Source organism: Xyrauchen texanus, chromosome 1, assembly GCF_025860055.1.
Source record: "Xyrauchen texanus isolate HMW12.3.18 chromosome 1, RBS_HiC_50CHRs, whole genome shotgun sequence".
NCBI lineage: Eukaryota > Metazoa > Chordata > Actinopteri > Cypriniformes > Catostomidae > Xyrauchen > Xyrauchen texanus.
The window spans coordinates 17,536,944-17,563,971 of NC_068276.1; the positions used below are offsets into that span (position 1 = coordinate 17,536,944).

General features: G+C 38.5%; 3 protein-coding genes across 3 annotated transcripts; 1 reads left to right on the top strand and 2 right to left on the bottom strand.

Moving 5' to 3' along the window:
* Positions 1 to 1,845: 1,845 nt before the first annotated feature.
* On the bottom strand, positions 1,846 to 11,229 carry LOC127645060 (sorting nexin-15-like). The gene is made up of 8 exons (XM_052128586.1): positions 11,195 to 11,229; positions 6,597 to 6,697; positions 6,247 to 6,362; positions 5,965 to 6,055; positions 5,633 to 5,707; positions 5,060 to 5,209; positions 2,682 to 2,843; positions 1,846 to 2,290 (listed from the first exon to the last, which is right to left on the bottom strand). Exons 1-8 carry the CDS (start codon positions 11,227 to 11,229, stop codon positions 2,178 to 2,180), a joined length of 843 nt encoding a protein of 280 aa, XP_051984546.1. The 3' UTR covers positions 1,846 to 2,177.
* A 2,394-nt stretch (positions 11,230 to 13,623) lies between these two features.
* On the top strand, positions 13,624 to 14,430 carry sst5 (somatostatin 5). The gene is made up of 2 exons (XM_052136339.1): positions 13,624 to 13,783; positions 13,992 to 14,430. The coding sequence occupies exons 1-2, from the start codon at positions 13,640 to 13,642 to the stop codon at positions 14,181 to 14,183; spliced, it is 336 nt and encodes a 111-aa protein (XP_051992299.1). The 5' UTR covers positions 13,624 to 13,639; the 3' UTR covers positions 14,184 to 14,430.
* An 8,760-nt stretch (positions 14,431 to 23,190) lies between these two features.
* Positions 23,191 to 26,749, bottom strand: trip6 (thyroid hormone receptor interactor 6). Its single transcript, XM_052128595.1, is given in 5 exon segments — positions 23,191 to 23,694; positions 24,734 to 24,792; positions 24,795 to 24,834; positions 25,527 to 25,666; positions 26,545 to 26,749. Coding segments are annotated over 5 exon segments (948 nt in total).
* Between the last annotated feature and the right edge of the window lie 279 nt (positions 26,750 to 27,028).

Genomic DNA, 27,028 nt, shown 5'->3' on the forward strand with positions numbered 1-27,028 from the left:
AAAAAAATCTATATATATGCATCTTTGTAATTTTTCATAATTTTCTTGTTGGTATATGCACTGGTCACGTTATTATTCATTTTTTTAAATATGCTTGATAGTAGAATTTTCTGGTAAAGAACTACACTACACATGACGTGGCGAACAAAGCATACAAGCGTTGGAGCGACCGTCACTTGCATAATGTACTGTGAATGCCGCAATCCAGTCGGCCTCCCTACACACTCCAAACTAATTGAATCCTTGCGAATATCTGGATATTTTGCAATAAAATAATAATAATTCTATACTTATAATTAACAAATATAAATCAATAGTTTTTAATTTGATTACATAATTTGTAATGCTCCATGGGATTGAAGTTAATTCACTCATTGAAGACAGTAAGTACATAGTCTTGTACCCAGGCCCGGCTCCAAAGGGGGGCCTGGTTTGGACTGGCACACCCAATCATGAGCTTGGCCCATCTTGAGACCAACACCCACACTCAACCCTCCAAATGTTCGGGCCACCCAGAGTAGCCTATGTCCACCTTGCATCTTAGAGCTGGAGCCGGGCCTGCTTGTACCTTCGTTTTTTTGTCCAATTTACAAATACTTTCTTGCTTCAAATCAAAGTTAGTAAAGGTGCGATTCACCTCGGAGCTGGTTGGATTGGTTCATGGCTTAAAAATCTTTTATGAAAAGCCTATAAAAAAAAAAATGAAAAAACAGGAAAATATTGCAGAACTGAGTTGAAAAAGTGGGCGGGCACTTTTGCACTCTATTGTGGCCTTTTTTAAAACTTAATTTTAAGTAAATGTAAAACAGTGTTTGCAAGCAATTTCCAATGTATTTTTCCAATTACTTCCAACATATTTCAGAATGAAATCAGCTAGCAATCCGGCTAATATGATATCATTGTGTATCTAACAAGACAGCACTGACAATGCAATACAGCTATCAAATGAACACATCTCAGACATCGACACTATTGCTGTTTATTTATGTACTGTTTAGTTAAATGTTTTTTTATGATCTATTTCGCTGTCTCAGTCAAGCAAGTTTTCATCTTTTTGTGATGTTTATGAGTGCTTGGCAATCCAGCTTATGGTGCATTACTGCCACCTACTGGGCTGGAGTGAGGAGCGCTACAATGTTTTATAGTGGAATCAAACATCTGAAGATGATGATACTGGTGAAATTCTAACGAAAATAGGTCACACACACCTTAAGTAGGATTAAATCCTAAACTAAGTATACTTCTTAACCTGTGGAGTTACACACAAGTTATGTTTAATTAATTCTTGAGGTCTAACAAACATGTGGAATGCACTTCCTTTCCCATTAATGTTATGAAATGTGTACCGTGATAAATGTCGATATGAAACATTATGAGAAAAATAAATACTGTGATAATATTTTTGGCCATTTTTACAAGAGGAGTAGTTATCCAGAATCGACTGAAAAATGGCATTCAAGTCTGGCTCCATTCTGGCATGGAACACCCACTTTCTTTTACAATAAAATACATTCCTATATAAATTGGATAAAATAATCTTTTCACTCTGAAATAGGTCACAGAATGGAAGCAAAATTGGTTTTGGATGCCATTTCATGCTGACTTTATTAACGGTAATCTTATAATTTACAAAACTGGATTCAACTGAAAAGACAATGTCTTCATTTAGAAAACAGTAATTTACACAACAACTTCTTTACACAACAGTTCAACCATTGGATGAAGCGATTTACAATTCAAACCTGAGATGAAAACAAATCTCAGCAAAAGACGTGTCAAGATCCTAAGGCTGATCAGAAAGTATTATTGATTTTAAGTTAAAATAGTGTAAAAGGGAGTAAAACTTATAGTGCAGGGAGCGTAGTGCTGTTCGGAAACAGAATTGGGCACATCCCGCATGGATGGTGCTACAAGTGTAACTATTTGGGTAAGCGGGATATGTGGGAGTCAAGTGTGTAATATGCATGTGTGTGCATGTTGACAGTGTGGGTGGTCAGCAAGATACACTTAATAGTGAAAGTGTGGCAGAATTATTTGAATGTGTGTGTGTGTGTGTGTGTGTGTGTGTGTGAGAGAAATCCAAAACTCAGTGCGTGAGAGTTTATATGTGGGAGTGTGCTTGGGTATATGATGTTTGATGAAGCTTGAGTTAGTGCATATGTGTTTCAATTGACTCTCTAAGTATTGTGGTTGTGAGTGGGAGTCTGTATGGAGAGAAATATCTCTGCATGCTCCAGGACTTCAGCAATCTTCCTCTTCACTGCATCCCTCCTCTTCAAATCCACATCTCCTAGAGAAAGAGCAGGAGAGAGAGAATGAGTAATTGAGAAGAGGGAAAAACAGTAGAACAAAGGGATTTTGCAAAGTATAAATTTCCACTTTCATTTAAATATTTTGCATTGCACCCCAAAACAGAACAGAACAGGACAGGACAGAGCTCATTTCCTGCTGCGAGTAAAAATGTAATGGCCTTGTGTTGACAGGTACTCCAGTCTTTCCTCTACAATACTATAATCATGCCTGTGTCATCATGACCATGTTACATTGGAATTTGGCTTATTTATGATCTGGCGGTCATCATTTTCTGTTTTTATTTGAATATGGATGCCAAATGAACACTGCTGTCAGGTATCAGGGCCAATAACCTGCACTGTGTGGCTTTCAGTTTCAGTCACTCTTACCATGCACTCCTTTCATAAGTATATCGACTGCTGCACTGAAATCGGCCTCCCTCTCTCGCTCCTGGGCGACATTCAGCTCTACGTTTGCACCGTTCAGCAGCGTTGGGGTGGTCAGAGGGACTGACAGAAGTTCAGCATGGCTGGGTGATCCATGTGGTTGTTCTGAGAGATTAAATAAAGTGATGAAAATGAGGAACTGAAGCATATATTTTCCATATGCATTTCTTAATAAATATTCCTGCTTTCATTGTGATCAGTTATCAGTTATTATAAAGAAGAAAAAAACATGTTTAGTAACACTACATTACGGTTTATTTGTTAACATTAGTTTTAAAGGGATAGTTCACCCAAAAATGAAAATTCCCTCATCATTTACTCACCCTCATGCCATCCCAGATGTGCATGACTTTCTTTCTTCTGCAAGTGAATTGAGACCAAAACTTTGAAGCTCCAAAAGCATATAAAAGGTAGCCTAAAAGTAATCTCCAGTGGTTAAATCCATGTCTTCAGAGGCAATATGATAGGTGTGGATTAAGAAACCGATCAATATTTAAGTCCTTTTTTATTATTAATTCTCCTCCCTGCCCAGTGGATGGCGATATGCATGGAAGATGCGAATCACCAAAAAAGAAAAATTTGAAAGTGAAAGTGGAGATTTAGATCGAACGGTTTCTCAACAGCACCGATCATATTGCTTTTAAGGCATGGATTTAACCACTGGAGTCCTATGGATTACTTTTATGCTTCCTTTATGTCCTTTCTGGACCTTCTGGTCACCATTCACTTGCACTGTGAGCTGAAATATTCTTCTAAAAATCTTTGATTGTGTTCTGTAGAAGAAAGAAAGTCATACACATCTGGGTGAGAGAATACATTTTTTTTGGTGAACTATCCCTTCAACTACATTTGTTAACATGAACTAACAATGAAAAATACTTTTACAGCATTAATTAATCTTGGGTAATGCTTTTTTTATTTATAGTTTTTAAATCTAGTATATCACATTATGAACTATCAATTATCAATTATATTCCTAAACTTAACCAAGATTAATAAATGCTTTGGAAAAAATACAGTTTATTGTTTGTTCACGATACTACCTAATGCATTTACTAATGATAATGAATAGAACCTTATTGTAAAGTGCTACAAATATTTATTTGAACAGTGCTGTGAAAATGTTTTTACCCCCTGTGATTTTCTATATTATTGCTTGAAGAAATAGTTCTGTACCCATGAAATGAAAATTCTGTCATGTACTCACCCCAATGTTGCTCAAAACTTTGTTCTGTGGAACACAAAAGGTGAATTTTTTTTTAAGTGTGTGTGATAACACAAAGAAATGCAAGTCGTTATTCACTCTCAAATCAGATAAAATCATTAATAAATTCAGTAAATCAAATACTCTATGGCAGCTACAGTAAATAACATCATGCATCACTGGTTCTTATGGCATGACATCATGACATTTGGTCACAGGATATAAGAACAAAAAAGTTTAAGTAGTTGCCATACTTTATTTTCAAAGCTTATGTTTTATGGTGGGTTTTTTTCTTCTTTTCTTTCTATGAGCTTGAAAGCCCGAAGTCACTATTCACTTTCTTTATATGGCAAATAAGCCCCCTTATTCACTTTTGTGTTCCATGGAAGGAGGTCATATGTGTTTGGAGCGACATTAAGGTGAGTAAATAATTACAGATTTTTTTGTTTGTTTATTTTTAGATATTTTTTCATGTAATGTTGCACAAATTAATTCTGCGTTAACATACAAGGCAGTATTGTAATGTTTATTTTGTTTCTTAAATGAAAATAGCTAACACAGACCACGCTTATCTACAATAACTGTGACTAACTGCTTCCCATAAATGTATATGAGCCTCACACATCTCTGTAGAGGAATCCTGGCACACTATTCTTTGCAGAGCTGCTTTACATCTAACAGATTGGTAGGTCTGAACTGCTCTATTAAGGTCCTGTCACATCATACTGTATCTATTGGACTTTGACTTCAAAACTTTAACTTTGATTCTTTTTAGACATTCCGATGAGTATCATTGTCCTGCTACATCACCCAATTACACTTCAGCTATAAAATCAGAAAGGGGGCAAATACATTTTAATGGCACTGTTAATCTTTGGAGTCGGTCTTTAAAATGTCATAACTTGCTTCGACTATGAAACAACTTTTCTGTCTGCAGGATTTCAGTTTCCAATGGATAAAATCAACTCATACCCCCAAAAAGTTATTTAACCCAGAAATGTGTTACTGTACATTATGGAAGTGAAATCGGTCACAAATGCAAACATTGTTTCATGTTGACTTTAAAAGCACAAGAAAACCAGTCATATGCAGAAATGTTGATGTCGGATTCCCCAACCTTCTTTTGCACATGGGTCAAAAATAGCGAGGTCTGTATCTGAGAGTGAAGGCGGAGCCTTATCTGCATGTTCCTCCAATTCTGAATCAAATAGCAAATCAAACTCCTCTGATTGGTCAAGTAGACAACCATGATTTTCTAGAGAAGCATCTGGAAGATGAACAGGAGGAAAGCAGCTTTAAGCAATGGCTGAATTCAAAATGAAAACAGGATAACAGATGATACGAACTGATGACTGTATAAAACAAATCAAGTTTTTTATAGACTAATATATATATATATATTCACCAGATGCAGGGTTTTATATACATATATATATATATAATATATATATATATATATATATATATATATATATATATATATATATATATTCACTCCAAAAGAAATTTAGCCTATTTTTAAAATTTACGCATTTCAATTTCATCAAACGGAATTGCATAATCTTTAACAAATTAAAATGAATACAACTTAAATGTATTCAAGTTTTATTAATCTAATTTAGTTTATAATAGGCTAAAATATTTTTTTCTAGATGAAGTTTAATGAGGATTAAGGTTTATTGTTACTCACAATATGAAGTTGGAGACGAGATGTATGTGCTGACGGGCTGTTTCCATTTAGTCACATTTTTCTGTGCATGCCCCACTTCAATTTAGAACTCTTGATTTTCAAATCAAAATAACAAAATATACACTGAAGTGAGGATACAAATATAGATGTACAGTTACAGTATTTAATGGTGAATGATTTAGATGCAGCAAATCCCCATGAGGTGTCAGTTTTTATTTCACTTCCAGAGGAACACAGAGGAATAAATAACAAACAGATTTTTGCAGATAACTGATAGTTTCAAAAAGCAACTATCGACACAATTAATCGGTAAAACTGATATATCGCTCTACCTCTAGTTTGTACTACTCGTATGTTGCTTTTTTGCATTTCTGGAGCTTGACAACACCAGTCCCCATTACAGGAAAGAGCAGCCTGGACATTCTGCAATAAATCTTATTTAGTCTTTCATGGTTGAAAGAACATGACGTGAGTAAAAAATGAGTCCATTGACCAATTCTCAAATTTTTCTCACAAATTATGCATAAAAATATTATTCTGTGTGATATTTTGGTTAAAAGCACTTCATCACATCAGTGCAACTGCCTCTCTTGTAAATAAAATGTGCGTCTTACCCTGAAGAAATCTTTGAGTTGAGGACTGTTGTATAGCGCAGGAATGTTCGTAGTGAAGAGCAGCATGGCCTCGGCTGCTTTCCTCCTCTCTTCAATCACTGCCTCATCAAAATGCCCTGTAAGAAAGAAAATGAGATTGAAAGAGGAGGAGGGAAGTTAGAGGAGAATAGAGAAAAGGGCTACAACAGACCTACAGCATCAAGTCAATGACTTCACCTTTAAGATACAGAGACACTGTCTACTGTATTTATTCACAATTCTTCAGGCCTTACCAAAAACCTGCACTCATGGAAAAGGGGGAAACTCCTCTAGCCGTCTGAACAGGTTTCTATGAGTGTATGCCAGCTCACCATGTACCTTCTTCAGCTCGGAGTACCTCTTCCACAACACCACCTGCCAATCAACCCAACGCTGAGTCTGATGCAAACACTGGCCAAGTCTTGGACACAAACTATGGAGAAAGAGACAAGTTCAGATAAGTGAAAGTGCCGCATTATACCAATGGGAAAGTATTAGAGAGGGCTGATTATAGTAACTAAAAATTAGGAAGGGGGTGAGTTGGTGTTTGAGACACAGAAATAAAAGTTGCAGATGCTTTCAATCATGAGTTTCATAGATAAACAATGCCTCATACTAATAGCTAATAACCCTCTTTATAAGGGTCAAAAACCATTTATGAAGCACAGATTGCTCACCCTAATAAAGGGTACACAGCTAAGCTGAAGTCTACAGGAAAATTAATTTTCATTAAATAGAATATAAATGAATAAACACATTACAAATCAGGGACAATAACAAAACAGTCTTTTTAAAGCAAGCAAAACACTCAGCTCTGCAAATATACTGAAGTTTCAGCATACAAGACTTTAAATTTGAAATAAAAAAAAACTTTATATGCATTTTATTTTCATACACTGATCAGCCACAACATTAAACCCACTGACAGGTGAAGTAAATTACATCAATTATCTCGTTACAGTGGCACCTGTCAAGGGGTGGGATATATTAGGCAGCAAGTGAACAGTCCGTTCTTGAATTTCATGTGTTGGAAGCTGGAAAAATGGGATCTGAGTGACTTTGACAAGAGCCATATTGTGATGGTTAGACGACTGGGTCAGAGCATCTACAAAACGGCAGGTCTTGTGGGGTGTTTCTGGTATGCAGTTGTTAGTACCTACCAAAAGTGGTCCAAGAAAGGACAACAGGCAGGGTTCGAATTATGATTTCATCTTTGTGGGGGTGTCTTAAAAAAAAAAAGTAGCCTATAAGCAGGCGTGGTGTGTGTGATAAATAATTGCTTAACACTGCACTTGATTCTTTTGATTTCAATGTTTATTAATACAGGAGTAGAGAAACGAGTAGACTGTCCTCTGATGTTTTTTGTTTTTTTGAAATAAACCCGAATTTTGCCAAAGTTGTACCTGATGTTGGTAGCAGTCTTTTTATTTTTGGTGGCATGGTTGCTGGTTCTGAACTTTACACTATTTCTAAAATATTCTAACTGATCCCCAGCGTGAGTTATTCTAGGTGACCGTTATTTAGAACCTGTCACTTTAATGTTTCCATGGTGACGCATCATTGCTTGTCACGTTACACAGCGCAACCACAACACAGCGCTGAATGAATGATGATCTGCTTTTATGTCATTTTTCCTTTTTATACAAAATATTCACAAATGTATTAGCTATAACATGAAACGCTGATATTCCGATTGTCAAATATGTGCAAGTGGATGTGTTTTGTTGTTTAAACGCCTTTATAACGATCGCGTTAAGTTAATTGAGCTGTATGTGCGATGGGCGGCGCCATGTTATTTTACAACACGTCAATTCCTCAACTTCTCACGAAATACATGAAAGTAAGTGGCCGGTGAACTGGGAGAAGAATAGAGTAAAATGTAAAGCTACTTACACAATGTGTATCTGATATGAAAACGTGTCTTATTGTAACGTAACGTTAATGGAAGGGAAGCGGCAATAATAATCCTTAGACATCAGTGTGTATTTTTTTGCTAGTAAATGTGTATTTAAATGTCTGAAACCTAAAACAAACATTATGTGGTTGAAAACACGGAACAGTTGATCTGTCTATGGTTGTGATACATGACAGCAGCACTGAGCGCGTCTGTCTCTGTCTCAGCGCCAGCGAAAGCACGTTTGAATTTAGCAGTTGATCACGTGATGCACTGGCCGTTCTAATCACACCGGTGTTGATCGATCATACGTGCAAAAGGGTTAACATAAACATTGAAGGAATATATTGAAGGAAAAAATGCTTTATTTATAATTTAAAATAATGTTGCTGATGATTATTAGAGACCCCCACAGGTGTATTATTTTACTGCTTTCATGGGAGCTCATCCTCTCTCTATGGGAGCTCAGCTCCCACTGGCTCCCACGTAATTCGAACCATGACAACAGGTGAACTGGTCCGATCCCACAGAAGAGCTACGGTAGAACAAATTGCTGAAAAACGTAATGTTGGCCATGATAGAAAGGTGTCAGAACACACAGTGTATCGCAGCTTGCTGATGGGGCTGAATAGCCACAGACCGGTCAGAGTGCCCATTCTGACCCCTGTCCACCACCGAAAGCACCTACAAAGGGCACGTGAGCATCAGAACTGGACCATGGAAGAAGGTGGCCTGGTCTGATGAATCATGTTTTCATTTACATCATGTGGATGGCCAGGTGTGTGTGCGTTGTTTACCTGGGGAAGAGATGGCAGCAGGATGCACTATGGGAAGAAGGCAGGACGGCGGAGGCAGTGTGATGCTCTGGGTAATGTTCTGCTGGGAAACTTTGGGTCCTGGCATTCATGTGAATGTTACTTTGACACGTACCACATACCTAAAGATAGTTGCAAACTTTTTTTTTTGTCTTTCGAGACATCACTGTCACATAAATGTTTAAAATGGGGGAAGGAAAAAAACGGTGACCGAATCAACAGATCGTGACTAGTACTGGTACCACTCGCACTGTTGACAGTTTTAGACCGTTACTTCCTGTTTTGTGACACACGCATGCGCAGATCGATGACAAAACAATTCATTAAAAATAAGTCACGTCAGGTCAAATCAAGGTTTGTGGTGCGCTCAAACAGGTGTATGAAAAAGAGAATGTAGATTCTCTTGTCACTTAGAATTCTTTAGCACGAGAACAATAAAGAGAAACAGAATTTTGTATAAAAGCTAAAATGGAACAAGAGACTTCCAATATTTTTGGTCAGTTTTCACAGAAGCAAAATCAATAAAGCAATAAATAAATGCGTATTTAACAGCTAAAATGCAAAGCAAGTGTATTTACATAGCACTTCTCATACTCCATGCAGGGGTGAAAATTTCATCAAAATGTTGGGGGGGACAATAAACATAACAATTCTCAAGAGCAATTTTTGAAGGGGACACCAAGGGGTTTTTTGTTGTTGCCCCATTTGCATTTGTATTATTTCATTTCTTAAACAATTATTTTAAGAATATATCATTATATTATTTACAATAGGCCTACACATATTTTAATGATATTTTGGGGGGACAACCCTCAGATAGGGGGGGTCCTGACCATGGAGTCATTTCCGCCTATGACTCCATGGTTATTCCAAGTGCTTTACATACAAATGATAAAGGAAATACAAAACAAATAAGAACAAGAAATAAGAATAAAAAGTCATAAAAATGGAGAGAGAGAGAGAGAGAGAGAAAATACAGAAACAAGATAATCAGAATGCGCTTTTGTATGCTTCAAACATGGGGAATTTTTCTTGTTGACAGAAGCTTCCAGTGCACAAACAATACAGCAACAAGACAGAGATAATAAAATAAAATAGAATAAAAATAAACAGTGAATAGAAAATATAAGTATATACAGAAATACACAATAAGATGTCAATGGGCAGTTTTAACCATTTATGAGATGGATGCCGCGGAGAATAGCGTGAAGCCTCCACACGCGCTTTGTCTCTGCGGTAACATGCTCAACAAGCCGTGTGATAAAATGTGCAGATTGACAGTCACGCACCAGTCAGAGCGCCACGTTGGATCTCGCCTATGGCACAAAGTTAGTTAACACAATAGTAACCCATCCCTTCGAGACATGATCTAAACCAGCTGCAGACCATCCCAGAGAGCCCTACCCAATTTTCCAGTCTGTCTATGAGACTGTTGTGGTCAACAGTGTCAAAAGCAGTACTGAGATCTAATAGTACTATACACCGATATCATTATGTGCGCTGTCTCTGTGCTCTGATTCGATTGGAAACTAGACAGGATTTTGTCCAAGTAGCTATGATTCAAGTTTCAGAATTTGTGCTGCTGATTGAAAACAACCTTTTTAATGATCTTGCCTTTGAAAGGGACATTTGAGATTGATCTACAGGCTAATGTCCTAAAGAGGACATTTCAAGACTCTCAACTGTAAGTTAATGTGGTTGTCAATCCAAAACACTGACTGTGTCAATGACCATAGCAAGAGAGTAAAAGCCACAAAACTCTAATTTTGATTTCAGGTGAGACTTCTTCAGGAATGCAATGAAAGCAGTGTTCCCATGTAAATAAGCATTCACATCTTAAGGATGGATCAGAAACTAATGACCACTCCGCATTAGGTGGATCTTGTCACTCTGATAAGTTTAGCTATATCTGCCATGAATAGCAAGTGGACTAAATCTTAACGTCTTTATGCATGTATTATGCATGCATGTTAAACTACTGTGGGTAGAGTTGAGTCTCATTTACATGCTCAGCATGACGCCCATGCCACCTCTGTTTTTTTAAATGTTAATGGCCACCCAGTGAGATGGCAATGTCTGAGTAATTGCACTCTGCAAGTCTCAAAGTCCTTGTGAGTTCAGAGAGGGTTGGGGTTTAGAGGGCTTCATAGACCTTATATATAATACAGAAAATATACAGTTCAAACAGGCTCATTTAATCATACATGTTTTCAACATTTACTTGATGCATTTTTGTCCTGAAGATTTGTGTTCCATGTCATAACTCAAGTTCATGGAGTTCACAATATCTGTCTTGTTTGTTTAGGTTATGTATGTTGAATTTGTTTCGCCTAAAAAAACCTTATATTTCCAGCCTCAACGACTACCGGCCAGTCGCACTCACCCCAGTGGTGATGAAATGCTTTGAAAAGCTGGTCCGGGGTCACATTACATCATGCCTGCCAAAAAGCCTGGACCCACACCAGTTTGCGTACAGAGCTAATAGATCCACAGAAGACGCCGTAGCTACAGCCCTGCATGCTGCATTGTCCCATCTAGAGCAGCAGGGGAGCTACGTACGGATGCTCTTTGTGGACTATAGCTCTGCGTTTAACACCATCCTTCCTCAAAAACTGATGAACAAACTGATGGATCTAGGCATTCCATACCCCACCTGTATGTGGATTAAAAGCTTTCTCACTTGTCGCACCCAGAGGGTGAGAGTTGGCCATCATACATCTACGGCCCTTAGTCTCAGCACCGGCTCCCCACAGGGCTGTGTATTGAGCCCCCTGCTGTACACTCTATACACGCACGACTGCACCTCCACCCACCACAATAACATCATAGTGAAGTTTGCGGACGACACTACAGTTGTGGGGCTCATCACTGGAGCAGACGACTCAGCTTACAGAGAGGAGGTTAAACATTTGTCGGTGTGGTGTAGGGAGAATAACCTTCTCCTTAATACTGTAAAGACCAAGGAGCTGGTGATTGATTACAGGAGGGAAAAGACTGACATCACACCACTCATCATCAGCGGGGATTGGGTGGAGCAGGTGTCGGACTTCTGTTTTCTGGGTGTGTACATTGAGGAGGGTCTGACATGGAGTGTAAACAGTGTGAAGGTGCTAAAAAAGGCCCAACAACGTTTGCACTTCCTGAGGGTCCTCAGGAGAAACGACATCACTAAGAGACTGCTGTTATCCTTTTACAGGTGTTCCATAGAATCTATCTTAACATACTGCCTATGTGTGTGGTTTAGTAGCTGCACAGTAGCCCAGAAAAAGGCTCTCCAACGGGTCATTAACATGGCCCAGAAGATAGTCGGTTGTCCCCTCCCTACAATGGTTGACCTTCACAGTGCTCGCTGTGCCAAAAAAGCTCAGAGCATTATTAAAGACACTTTCCATCCCGGTCACTCCTTGTTTGAACTGTTGCCATCAGGCAGACGATACAGGACAATCAAATCAAGAACAAACAGACTTAAAAACAGTTTTTATCCAACAGCAATAACCACCCTTAATGCCATAAAAAAACATTCATAAAACAATACCATATAGTTAAGATTGTGCAATAACTATGACAGAATGAATGGTGGTGTGTGTGTGTGTATCTCCAATAAGATGGGGATTGTTTTTTTCTTTTTATTGATATTGATTTTACTGATGCACCAACTGTTTGGCACTTTTAAATTTCGTTGTACAGGTTACAATGACAATAAAAGGATTACAAAAATGTATATACACAGTATCAGTTCTACTATGGGGAATAACAGTCTGACCACATGTAGACATGCATCCATTTTGCATTCCAGTAAGATTTAAGAATGTTCCAAAGAGCATTTTGAGTGCTTCTGGAAATAAGGAAATCTGGGTTCAAGGAATTGGCATGGTCAGTGTCACAAATTTGCTTAAATTTGGATAGATAAAGTGCCAATATTTCTTCCTTTTACATGACATTTTTCAATTTAGTTTATTTCCAGGTTTAAATAAAAATGTATATATATATATATATATACAATGTAGTCTCAGACTTATATATCACCCACTGTATATCACTGGAGATGAAAGATGGTGTGGAACAATGGCTGAGCAGACCAATTAACATTTGAGTCACTTCGCATCATTAAGTCCTCTGTCTAATGAGGACCTCATAGTGTGAGCAAGACACACGACCACACGGCATTCCAAATCACAAGTGACAACACGTGTTACTATAGAGCATGGTTGTATCATCACCAGGCTATCACTAATCACCATTCTAGGTCATTAGTGTCTTTCCACTGAAGTTCAGAACCCTTTCACCAGTCTAACAATGGAATATTCATGGGATATTTATGCTCTAGAAGATGATCAATTTTTACCCATTATGATATATCATCATGGATCATGCAGGGTAGATGACAAATGCCAAAGTAACACCTTTGTGTGACCTTATCAAGCATCTTTCCTACTGGGAGTGCTCCTCCCCACGCACAGAAGATCAACAAAATGTCTTTACACGCCCTCACCAACACAGTCTGACACATCACCTCCATCATCATGCGTGGTTACATTTCAACCAATACGTTTTCTCTAATCCTCTCAAAGGTCCCACCTTTGGTGGCTATATAAGCTTGTCAGCCTTGAATCACTCTGATCAATTGTTTGTGGGAACTTATTTCTTAAAGCTAGCGCTTCCTTTCATGTCTGAGAGGATGATTTCCCAGTTACAGATGGTGATAGCAACTCTATCTGTCTCTTTGCTGGTGTCTAGCGTCAGTTCTGCACCAACAGGACACATGCTGCTCCAGCTAATCCACTCAGAAGTAGACCCCATGGAAAATGAGGTAAGAAATTTGTGAATGGGAATGTATTTGGATATGGGGAAAATAATAATGGCCATATGGTTTATAAAGTGTATGGTTATTTAAAACGACCAACATGAACTAAATCAGTGTCTAAGATTTGTTCGTAGTGAAGATTTTTAGGAGTATGAAAAGTTTTTGAGCAATAAAATAAACAAAGTAAAGAAATGTCATTCTTTTGTCTCATCAGCTTCAGGACCTCTCTCGTTTACTCTTGCTGAAGCAGCTCACCGAGTCAGTGGCACCCGAAGAGACGGATGCTCTTGCAAGTATTGATGATATTGATGTTCACAATGAAGTGGTTCGCCAGATTCCCCTGTCTCAGCGAGAAAGAAAAGCAGGGTGCCGGAATTTCTTCTGGAAGACTTTCACCTCTTGTTAGTTACCTTGTTGATTCTACTCGTCTTTCTTAAAATCTCCAGACTAAACCCCTTTCAACATAATTCTTGTGAAGGTGTTGTATAATAGTTGTTGTATTCCTATCATGGACTGACCGATTTGTGCTCTTGCATTTCTTCTCTTTATCTCTTATACAGTCTTCATTAACTATGAATGCTCATATTAAAGAGACTTTTAAACAAAGTAAACATTAGAAAGAGTGAACCAATCACCAGCACAAGCAAGTAGAGACACCAGTAATACCATTCAATACAAAGAGAGCTTAACCCCATTTATTTCTCTATGTATTAACTCGGTTTTGTATTTTGTGAACTGATAACCTTCATGTATGCTGTATAAAATGTCTGTGTTAAGGGTCCTATGAAGATTGATTGCAGTGATTATGGTTAAGTTTTAAATGACATTTTAAAGAATCTATAGCTGATAAAGGCTTTGCAACTTTGCAACAATGGATATGTCTTGCTCCTCTTCTGTAATAACTGTGTTCAGGGAAAGTGCATTGGTGTAATCAATTGGATGTAATACAAACAGCAAAAACACAAAAAAGCATTTCGATCAGAGTTGTTTTTTTGTTCATCAGATCATAAGTCAAAACATGAGTCCATACAAATTGGAAGACAACACACTGGACGAAACACATTGGCTGTAAAAACGGAGAGATTTCTGAAATGCATCATTTCCTTCCTACAATCAGCATCATAGTAAAACTAAATGCAACACACCCACAAAAACTGCTTACAAATCCAAACAAGCCCTGAAGTCTACTGGCAGTTTAAAAGTACATCAGCCATTTATTAACTGTGCAGTGCTAAAGGTCATTTGTTAATCAATAATCATCTACAAAGACAACTGGTTCGGGAAAATTATACTATTTGACAAAATGTGACAAATAAATCCAAGGCAAGGTGCAAATAACGCATCGCAGCAGATTTGTTGGTTCAGTAATATATATAGGATAAAATAATGTTAACACTTTACAGTAAGGTTGTATTTATTAACATTAGTAAGTGCATTAGGTATCATGAACCAACAACAAACTAAAGACAGCACTTATTAACCTCTGTTCATGTTAATTTATCAAAATATTATAGTTCATTATTTGTTCACAAATGTTCATAAAGCATTAAAGGAATAGTTCACCCCAAAATATAAATTTTCTCATTATTTATGCCATTCCAGATGTGTATGACTTTCTTTCTCCTGCAGAACACAAACAAAGATTTTTAGAAGAATATTTCAGCTCTGTAGGTCCATACAATGCAAGTGAATGGTGGCCAGAAGTTTGAAGCTCCAAAAATCATATAAAGGCAGCATTAAAAGTAATTCATATGACTCCAGTGCTTAAATCCATTTCTTCAGAAGCCACATGTTGGGTGTGGGTGAGAAAAAAGTTCTTTTTTACTATAAATCTCTATCTTTGACCAGCCCCAACCAGAAGATGGTGACATGCACAAACAATGTGTGTATATGATTTGTCTGTAACCACGGCTGAAATTTATTGGTTAGTGATATCACTGGAACTGACAAAATGTTTAATTCGAGTAGATTAAATATTTCAGAGCTGACCATAAATCCAAAAGTGCACTTCGGTCAGACGCTGAGCATCCGCATACAGGACGCATGCCGCGTCAGCAAAGTGCCTGAACACTGAACGCATGCAGCCCAATATTTCTAACCGCGCGTCCTTGAACGTGCAGAATGCGCATGCGCCTGGAATTATTTGCACAAATTAGTGGATCCACATACTCACATTTCAGTCATTGCTGTCATGCTAGAAGACGTAATCGCTGGTACATAAATAGTAGAAAAAACAAAAACAGTGGATTTGCATGTCAAGAGTGTGCGTGTGAGGAGGTCAGGAGATATCTGCAATTGTATAACTCAAGTCTTAAGGAATATAAAGACGTCTTTATGGGTCTTAGCTCCTGAAGAGAAATAGTCCGATGCCTTAAATGTATACTTCGACAGGCTCTCATTCAACTGTACGCAGACGCTGAGCGTTCAAGTCAAAATCGAAGTATACTTTGGGCTTTACCACAGACATTTTTGCAAAACTACAAAAACATTCAGTATACTTAATTTCCATGATATTGAGATTTTACAAATTTTCCAGGACTTTTCCAATCCTGGAATCACAAGTTTTATCCAGGATTTCCATGACCATGGTAAGATATAGAGGTTAACTGACACCGATACGATACGTTTTTAATTATCGGCATCTGCCGATATATCTTCCCATTTGGCCAATTAGTATATCAAGCTGGAGGAGCCATCTGAGACATGTAAACAACCAATCATAGTTTGTTTTGTTGTTATGTGCCATTGTGCTGCTACAATAATAAACTGGTGTGCAACACAGTCTTATTTAAACTGTCCTGCATATCAGAGCCGCAAAGGACACGGAGGAGCTCATGATGTTTAAAAGTGCTCGCGTGTTTAATTCTACCTCTCCATCCTCAACAGTTCCCAGTTACCTTTTACTGTCTTGTCTAATGATAAAAAAACTTCTATCATGTACCATCTACAAACGTGTGGCTCTATCGTTTAAACAGATTTTATTCACAAAACATGTGCAAATCCAGCGCCCATATCCTGTATGTTACTCTGACTGATGAATGATAAATTATGGTCAGTCCATCTGGCCCGAGTAAACTGTCAAGAGATTGCTGATTGCTGGATCCGCACGAGCTCTTAAAAGCAACTTCAAAGTAAAAGCGCTTCACGTGCGCATTAAGTAAATGCCATATTTACTGTGCACTATATATGCACTGGGTTTCACTCTGTCTTTGGTGAGAAAAGGCGATTGTTAATGCGCACATGCCATCCGTAGTTGCTGGAATCTCTGTGCACTTTTTTATTTCCTTCTTCCTAATATTTTTATTTCTTTATGGGCAAAAAAATTATTAAAATTGGATCACTAAACAGAAGCCAGAAGTCTCTTCTGGTTTCCGTTTAGTGCGGATCTACCTTTTAAAACATAATCTTATTATATTTGTGTTTACCAAGTCAAAGTTTTGTGGGAAATTCAGTGTAAATATACAGTAGTGCTAAATAAAAGTTAATTACATTATGTATATATTTTTTGTTGTTGCAATACATCACCATTATATCAGCCCATCAACCACCCTGCTCTCTGGATATCGCGATCGGCCATTAAAAAAAAACCATATCGGTTGACCACCACCAAGATCCAGTAAAGGAAAAACAACATGCCAGTTCCCTTGTCTATATTTAATTGCTTAACATTAGATAAACAGAGAAAACTGAGAAAATAGGAGAGAGGTTTTACAGTAGAGATCAACCGATAATCCTTTTTTCAAATATTTTTTCTGATATTCAAGCATTTTTCCATAATCGGAAATCGTTTTTGCCATTACAGCAGTGCGTGTGAGGGGAAGCAATGTTAGAACTCCTTGGAATCAATATGCCAGGTGTAACATGTTTTAGCAATATATTGCTTGAATTAATAAACTTTAATGAATGTAAAAGTCATTCATACTCAATTGAAATTGTTTAAATAAATGCTTGATGTGTGGTTTAAGCACTAAGGAACATAGACAAACTCACATAGTGAGTCCAAAAGAGGCTGTAGTCCCAAAGACGTAACATTACTTCTAAAATGAATGTTGTCGAAGAGCCATGGATGATTGCATGTTGGAAATAGAATGGTTTCATTGAATTATCTGTAGCCTGTGCTCTTTAGTCTTGTAAAGTTGCCATTCACCAGGTTGATGCTCAGGCATGTTCCAACAGAATGGCCACCATACATGACCAGCTGCTTTAAACAAAATCTGTACATTATCGGACTCGTAAATATGCAATTAATTGGCATCGTATCGGTTGTAAAAAAAAAATAATATATCGGTCGATCTCTAGTTTACAGAGCACAGAGTCGATAAAGAGATAATAAGAGAGCGAGTACCTGTGGAAATCTTCAATGCAGTGGATCTGGGAGGCGGCACCCACAGTAAAAAGGCACTCCATCCAGGCAACAGCCACAAACCACACATGTGAAACAGCGAGGGTGATAGGCCTTTCCCATTGCCCTCAGGATCTGGTCTAGGATAGGCTCAGAGCATTTCAAAAAGCGCTCAAGAGTGCTCTGAGAAAGCAACAAATGATAGAATGAGAAATGATAGAAGAAAGAATTAAAGGGTAGGTCACCCGCTGACATGAGACTAAAGTAGGACGTTTAATGTACTGTATATAGACTGCAAACTGAAACCACACATTCCATTTGAAAAATCACTGAACAGATTTTTGGTTTAAGATGACGATTAAAGAGGTTGTACATTGTAAAGAGGTCATGACATAAGGAATACATTTTTCCTTGATCTTTTGATATATTCTGTAAGAGGTCATTGTTCTATAAATACATACAGCAAGTTTCAGAACTGAAAACTTCCTCCTTGATAGAAAAAGAGCATTTATTTAAACCAGGCTCTAAAAATGGGCCGTTTTGAATAAGTAGAACTTGTGATGTCACAAGGACCAAATACATCTGCACATGACTGCATCTTCAGCAAGACGTGAATGCTTACTTTCCATCATTACACCCTTGGTCTCTCCCACTGGTGCTCAGTCACACTTATACAGGTAAAGAGGAGAAAGGGTCTGTAGTGGGAGATTCATCTAAAGTGGACTTACACAGCACACCTTCATGAGCCTATCTGGATTTAAACTAGATGAACGGCTTTGGCCATTATCATGAATTTTGTGCCTCTTATAAAGACACAATATCAAGTTATAACACTAAAAAGGAGACCTCCATTCTATTTCATTCAGCTGTGCTGAGTCTTGCTGTTTTCAAAGCATCCTGGACTGTTTTTGCACCCATCTGTGCTATTTTTAATTGTTGGACTTTTGTAAGCATGCACCAAGTAGACATCTTTGATTGTTTTGTTGCGGTTCCAGCAATGTGTGGAACATTTTAAGAGCTTGCTGTTCTGTGTGTAAACAAACATGGAAGATGTGAGATGTGAAGACCAGCGTCTCTGCTTTGGCCGGTTGAAGCGCCCAACATCAGCGTGGATTGCAATACGTTTGTGAATTCAGAACATTCCAGTGTTCATACCAGCGAGGACTGCTTGTGAACCAGTCTTGATTCAAGCTTTGCAAAAGAATGGTTATTGAAAGATGTGGCAGTTAAACACTACCCGTGTATACCCGTGAGTAAACAGTTTAATTCACTAATGTTTCAAATGTCATGATTGTTTGATAGTTTCAGTGCTTGAGTGAACATTTTGATTCATTCAGATTAAATGTGTTGGGTGTACGTTGTGTTAACCCTGAAATTTTGTTGACAAAGGTGCGCTAGGCCTACCCAAACTTTCGTTTTATTATTATGCATTCGGTTCTGACATTTGGCTCATTGGTCGCTTCCACCTGAGTGAGCCCTTTCCTGGTTTCATATTGAACAGGAAGTTCTTGCCCCTATTTCACCATTGCAAAGCCTTTCTATCAAATTAATCTGAGAAGTTACACCCCGTTATCTCGCATCTGCACTCAGTATGGACAAACGTGTCCGAAGTGTTTAATTCAGACATTTATTTAAATGTTGTCTCAAGCATATGGCAGAACCCTAAATCATGTATTAATAAGTCCCCTTTCTGCTGGTCAGATTGAATTGTGAAGGGGGTTAGTACACTCGGTGATCCAAATGAGAGTGGAATGTTGAGACCTTTTGAAGATTTGGTTCAACATTTTTGGGTCCCCAGATCTCAGTTTTTTAGGTATTTACAGCTGCACCACCTGCTCTGTACTATTTTTGAGAGTAGCACACACACCCCCTAAAGCGGCAGATACTCTGGGAGTGGTGATTACTGCTTTTGGAAAAGGTCATGAGGCATCAGTGTATTACTCCCTGTTAATTCATAGTCTGGGGTATGGAGCTTTTCTTCTATTTAAGAGATTATGGGAGAAAGATTTAAACTTGGTATTGGAGGAGGAAGTGTGGGATAGGATTCTAAAACAGGTCAAGTCTACATCCAGAGATGCAAGGGTGCACCTTATGCAATTTAAGATTTTACATTCATTCTATTGGACCCCCTCTAGATTGTATAGGCTCTGTCTTAAAGACCCACCCACCTGAAGGCGATGCCAATTGGAGGATGGAGACACTGCCCATGTTTTCTGGTGGTGTGTTGAGATTCAGGGGTTTTGGATGAAGGGTCAGAGCTTTGTGTGTGATGTGTTGGGCACTCAGATTGTGAATTTGCCCCAGACTCTGTGTTTTGGCCGATGGGGAGGTCAAACATCATGATGTTGGGAATAAAACATAAAGAATTGGGTCCTGACCAGTGTGATGGTTGCTTGATTGTTTTGAGGGGATGGATAGCGCCTCCATGCCATGAGTGGTGCAAGGAGATGGGGAGGGTGGTGGCGTAAGAGGAAATGGTATTTAGTAGACTGGGTAATTTGGATTTGTTGGGAAATGGGGCAAGTGTTTGGCATTCTTGGAGGGCTCTTGGGGTGAGGTTGCGGAGAGAGAGGTTTAGATGTAGATGTGTGTGATTATTATATTTTAAAGGGGTCATGACATGGTTTTTTTTATTGTATTATTATGTTCCCTTAGGTGCAATTATAGTATTAATATATTTTTTTTTAAGAAAAACTTTTAAAATCTAGTGATTTATGACCTTTTCCCACCCTGTTTCTCATCCTCTGATTCAAACAGTCTGTTTTGGGGGCGTTTTCCATTTAAGACTTCAGTGTTAACGCCCACTGTTATGATTGGCTAACGTCAGTGCCTATGTATCAATTATTGACGCCCCCAGCCAGAACAATATGCAAGTAAACTAAGTAAAAACACTGTGATTATTCATAATGAATGAAATTGCACTTTAAAAAGTAGTTTAAAGTTTAAAATAGTTTACTTACAGTTTGCGTCGTCGTTGTTCCCAGAATAGTCGGCACGGACTTATCTTTGAGCAACAGTTTTCTGGCAAAGCCAGCATCATATTGAGATTTGTTCTCAAAACAGTCATCCTTAAAATGTACAGAACAAACGCTTAAGTTAACACTGCCGTGACTGGGACGTCCGCAAAAAATAAACTGCATCCATTTTTCCCTGACGTCTGGATCTTTCGGCAGCTTATTCAGAGGTTTTGTTTGACCACAGCCAGGAACAGCACATCTGTGTGGCATCGTAATTTTCCTGTGCACAAGTAGTCTCTGTCAGAGCTCACTGTCCATCGACTGAACACTTGTGAGGCGACGGCGATACATGAGAATGAGCGTAGTTGTCTTGTGCTGGAGGCGGTCATATGCAAACGCTGGTACGTCACTTCTAACAGTCACGTCACTTCTAACCATGAATCCAGAACGAGCTGTATTTTGAGCTTGATTAAATAAATGATTCGTTTAGAATGGGGAGGACGTCTTAAAATATTAAACTTGCAGGACGTTTTAATGATACAAAGACCTCTTATATACCAAAAGATCAAGGCAAATTTGGTTTCTCATGTCATGACCCCTTTAATTTGATTGATTTATTTATTTTTGTGTATATATGCTCATGTGACCACGGGAGGGGTAATGGTGGGGATTAAATGTTATATGTTGATTCCATGTTTTGTTTTTCGTGTTTTCTGTGTAAATCAATAAAATGTTAATCACAAAAACAAAATGGCAATAATAAGCTTTCTCTTTTTTTGTCTTTATCTCCCTTCTCTCTTTTTCACTAAGCTTTTTGTGCATTAGATATAAATAACATTTCTTATTATGACAACAACCAACAATCAATTGGTATATTTCACCAGGATTTAGAGACTAAATTCAAAACAAGGACACAAATCCAAGCCTTAAAAAATCATGCTTCTATAGACAATATACCTGTAGAGGACAGATGAACCTGAGCATTTAAAGTGGAAAAGAGAGTCAAGGATGCCATCTACAGGAGTGATGACCTATTACACTACTGTACAGGAAAACAGTCGTGTGAAACAATGTGGAAGAAAATAAGTATATAACAGACTTATTAAAGACAGCAAAAAGAGATGTACAAGAGAAACATAAAGAGAAAAGAGAGGATACATGAATGCAGACTGACTATGCAGCAGCTCTCGCAGTAGCTCTTCCTGTCTAGTGCATAGTAGTGCTGGCCTCTCAGTCGGGCTTGGCAGGTGATGCAGGTCAAGCATTCAACATGAAACACCTGCTCCATTGCAATACAGCCACTGCCATCTCCAAGAATATTATCCCCACACCTCGCGCACCTGCCTGAGAGAGAAGATTATCTTGTCTCTGGGCACTGCACTGCTGTTTTTTTTTACTTCTCTCTCTCGCTCTCTCCCGCTACGCGTTGGCCTTTCCCTCTCTTTAAAATTGTACTTTGGTTTTTAAGGAGTACCCCCTGTGTTTGTAATTATTGTAGTTTCCCTCCCCCTGTCCCCTCCCAGATACAGGAAGGCGGGGATGACCTGCCAGCAGACGGGTTGTCATGCCAGGGGCACCCCGGCCTGAGAGAACGAGGGAGGAATATGGCAGGGTGGAGGGCGGGGCCGGGTCGTGATGCTGCACACCCGGCCCCTACTCAGGCTAATCAAGCCTCAGAGAGGGATAAAGGCCAACTGGAGTCTGCAGTCTGGGAGAGAGAGTGTTACGGGCAGCTGTCCGACACCTTTCTGTGTTTGTCTTTTTGTTTCGTTTTTCATTAAACTATTTTTTAGACCGTCAAGCTGGTTCTCGCCTCCTCCTTTCCATTAACCCCTTTACAAACTGATAATACACTACTGCATTCAGCTATGTTTTAAGGGCTGTAAACTATAATCTCTCCTCCTGCTTGACATATTACTTAACGTATATTACACCTGCCTGTTATCTCGTAGGTCTCAAAATTGATTTATAATGTAAACATGCATATAAGTCTATAAATAAATATTCTGTAACAGTGGATATCCAAAATAAATCATTCACAATATGCATACATAATCTAAATATGATCACATTCTGACAAATCTTCTAACTCTCAGAAGTCTTACCTTATTAGGTTAATATGCTGATGCTTGGTCTTGACCCTTCTTTGATGTGGGACCCTGGCCGACTCACCCCCCTGACATATTTCCTGAAACACCCTTATAGGCACCTGGATCTCCATGAGGCTCATAATATGGTCCATCTTGCTGAGGGGGGTGAGAGGCATGCTAACAGTGTGGTGACGGTGTGTACACCTGCTCTGCTTGATGCCCACCCTGAGAGTATGTTACAGGCTGTGCGCTTTTTACATGTACTGTAAAGCGTGGGCCAGCGGGGGTGGAGGCGGTAGTGTAAGAGGCAGGCACTGGTTGCAAGTATGGTTTGTGGATGCAGGAGAAGGATGATGGGTAAGCATAGTCTGCCTGAGGTGTTGAGGTGTAAGGTGAGGGGTGGTACTGTCTCTGGAGTGGAGGGATGTAGCCCATTGAGGGCCTGATTAGTGTTGGTGCCACCATCTGGTTGAAGGGTTTATAGCAGTCAGTGGGGAGGTGCTTGCTGTAAGGCACATTGTCATATAACTGTAGGACAACAAAATAATAATTTGTCTGTTTTTAACAACAGAAAACAATATAAGAAAGAAATATGTAAATATATTGCTTTGTTACTTTGTAAAAGAGGAGCACAAAAAAAAAAAGTGGTCACTAATACCAAAATTTTTTCCAATTTAGCTTATTTATTTTTAAAATTACTGTGTGAAGTGGCAATTTTTCACTGCACGTTACGGTTCGACTCGACTCACTTTACTTTTCTGAGCTTTCTTTTCCACTGCAGTTTAGTGCTGCCTCAACGTGGGTGGGATTATAGGCCGATCGTCATAGTTGTGCCATCTCTACAGCGTGACATCATCTTAAATGCGTCATAAAACAATAACACGACTGCTAGCTGTTAGCTACTAGCTCATTGTACTGCATAAAGCAGTTGTTTCATGGTGATTTTACTCAAGTGTGACAGTTAAATGCCTGGTTGTTTTAGAAGCAAGTTTTCCAGTAGCTAGTCATTTAAATAAAGTGAACATTTCAAACAGAGTACAGAGTTAATATACCATCCTCCATCATGGACTCTAGCCATGGCTGTGTCCAGGACACTCTCCCTTTCATTGCTCGGCGGTCTAGATAGCATCCATTTGGTCGAACCACTTCCACATTTCCTTGATGGTTCTATAGTCACCTGAGGTTTTTTTTTACTTTTCCCTACACTGTTGGTAGGTCTGGTGGTATCCATGTCTCAGATGTGCGGCCAACAGCCGAGACTATTCCTGGAAGACATTTTCGTTTTGTTCGCTGAGACACTTCCTGAGAGACTTTTTCCGTTTGCCACTAACGAGAGGAACGTCTGCACCTCGTTTATTATGTCCTGTGTCAAAAATCCAGTGACGCTGGTAGTGACGATTCTCTCTGAGCAATCAGTGATCTGCAGGGTTTTGACATCACATTTAGTATCAGCTCGGCTTGCTTGGAACCTAAACCGAGGTGGTACTAAAAAAAGGATCAGGTACTATCCCACAGTGGAACACCCCCCAAAAAGCGACGCGATATGAGCAATGCAGATTTTCTGTACCTGTGCACTTGAGTTCAGAGGATGACTATCCAGGTCAGCCAGCATGCAAGTGAGAGTCTATCTGCATCAATAGTAGATTTGTGCTTCTCTGATCCTCGATTCTGATCAAACAACAGGATGTCAAATTCACAATATTATATACGTTCAAGTAGCAGAATCATGACCGAATGTGGAAAATGTATAAATCTGATAAAAGAAATAAGAATATCAGGGTTCTTAATCCTTTTCACGAAAGAATTTCCATGACTTACCCAGTTGTTTGTGAATTGTGTAGGCCTACATGGATTTTTAAAAATCATTTTATAGAGATTGCACTCATAGAGATCAATTTCTAGCAGATTAAATAATTAGCTGAGACTACCTCATTTGTTTTTTTTTTTATACATTTCCATGACTTTTCCAGGCCTGAAAAATCTAAATGTAAAATTCCCAGATATTTCCAGTTTTTCCATGACCATAGGAACCCTGAATATTTACACTTTTACAAGCTTAGTGTCTTGTCCTCGTCTAAATGTATTATCAAGGCTCAATCTACTCCCATCATTGGACAAAGCATTATATGTTTTGAGAAACCTGAAATCTTTGTTTGTGTTCTGCAGAGGAAAGAAAGTCACACATCTGGGTGAGTAAATGATGAGAATTTTCATTTTTTGGCACACCATCCCTTTACGAACATAATATGACACATGCCAGAAAAATGACATCTTAACATTAAATCATGTTCAATTTTGTCTTTTGATTCTCTCATCACAACACATTTGTACTTGTTAATGAACATATGGGTATCACTGATGTGAAGCTCATGGTTGGCCATGTGGGGCCTCTAGGTGTGGTGGTCTGAAGTGTAGTATCGTTCTCCCATGTTGGGAGAAAGAGGGCAATAGACAGAAGACCCTGAGAGATCATTTTGATGCTGGTGCTGCATATTTCCAACTTTTGAGCACGCAAACACAGACAGACATCAGCACAGAACAAACAATGGTTCAGTCCAAGGTTATTTTTTTAACAAGGACTAAGCACAATACATCAACTGCGAACAGTATTCAAGCTTTTAAAATTATTTATATTTAAAATCTAAATTCACACAAAACAAACTTAAATAGATATTAATTATGTACTTGTGAACATAAGCATGTCTTTGTATCACAATATTATAGACTGTACTAAGAATTCAGCACAGCGTATTATTATGACCCATATGGTGGATGAGGCAAAAGGAGTGATGTGTAAACACTCAACATTAATTAGAAGACCGATATATCGGTTTTACTGATTAATTATAGGGCTCTGGATTGATACAGATTTCCCGATTCAATTTGATTATGATTCACAAGCTCTCGATTCGATTCAAATGTTTATTTCAGTTATAATGTCCCTTTTGCTTACAAATAAAATAAATGCTCTCCCAGCTAATGCTGTTAATTATACAGGGGACCTTTTAACTGGGTACTTTTGGAAAATATTAATTTTACTAATGATATTTTTTTTTTACTTTTTCCATCATTTTGTTCACATTTTGGCTTTTTAAAAATGAACAAATAAATATATTCAACCAATATATAAGATATATTTCATATATTATTTTTGTTACATATTTATGGTTAAATTGCATAATTTGTACAAAAAGTACAGAAAGGGTATAAAAAGAGAAAGTATTCACTGATAAATGGGTTGCGTCTCGTCTTGGACACACAGAACAACTTTTACTCTCATCACGCTGTGCAAGGATCTCGCTGCTGAACGCCTCTACATGAAAACTCAAATGTTACAAGGGTAGGAAGAGAAAAATCCAGTCTCCACATGGTTCTCACCTGAGGGTCCAGTGGCCATATATCGTACAGGCATACCATTTCCTCCTGGTCCACCATTTTGGTCATACATGTTATATTTGGTGCTTTGGACAGGTACAACTTTCTTGGGTGGTCTGTAGAGGGCGGCTCCAGATAAAGACATTGCTGGTGTGGTTCTATCTGGGCTACCCAGAGTCCTTGGAGGGAGCCAGGTGGGGCCAGACATGCCAGGCTTCTGTCAGGACAGCACAGAAGATATATGATGTCACTGCTGAGGACTGCTAATTTAAACTTTTAGACTTACCAGTTGTTTATCTAATTCAGAATCCAATCTGATCAGATCCGATTTGTGAATCTTCATTCTCTGGCATATCTGTAATGTTTGCTATAGCAATGACATTGTGACAGTATGCAAAAAAACAAAAAAAAAACTGATGGACCATGCCTTATGAGGCAGTGGCAGGTATGGAGCAGGCTGGCATGTGCCGCTGTATTTTGTGCTGCT

Coding starts and splice junctions, on each gene's coding strand:
- LOC127645060 (XM_052128586.1), bottom strand. CDS start 11,229: ATGGAACACAAATCTTCAGGACAAAAATGCATCAA. Junction 6,363..6,596: donor CGAGCTGAAGAAGGTACATG/GTGAGCTGGCAT, acceptor TCTTTCTTACAG/GGCATTTTGATGAGGCAGTG. Junction 5,210..5,632: donor CTCGTCTCCAACTTCATATT/GTGAGTAACAAT, acceptor TTCATCTTCCAG/ATGCTTCTCTAGAAAATCAT.
- sst5 (XM_052136339.1), top strand. CDS start 13,640: ATGTCTGAGAGGATGATTTCCCAGTTACAGATGGTGATAGCAACTCTA. Junction 13,784..13,991: donor TAGACCCCATGGAAAATGAG/GTAAGAAATTTG, acceptor TTGTCTCATCAG/CTTCAGGACCTCTCTCGTTT.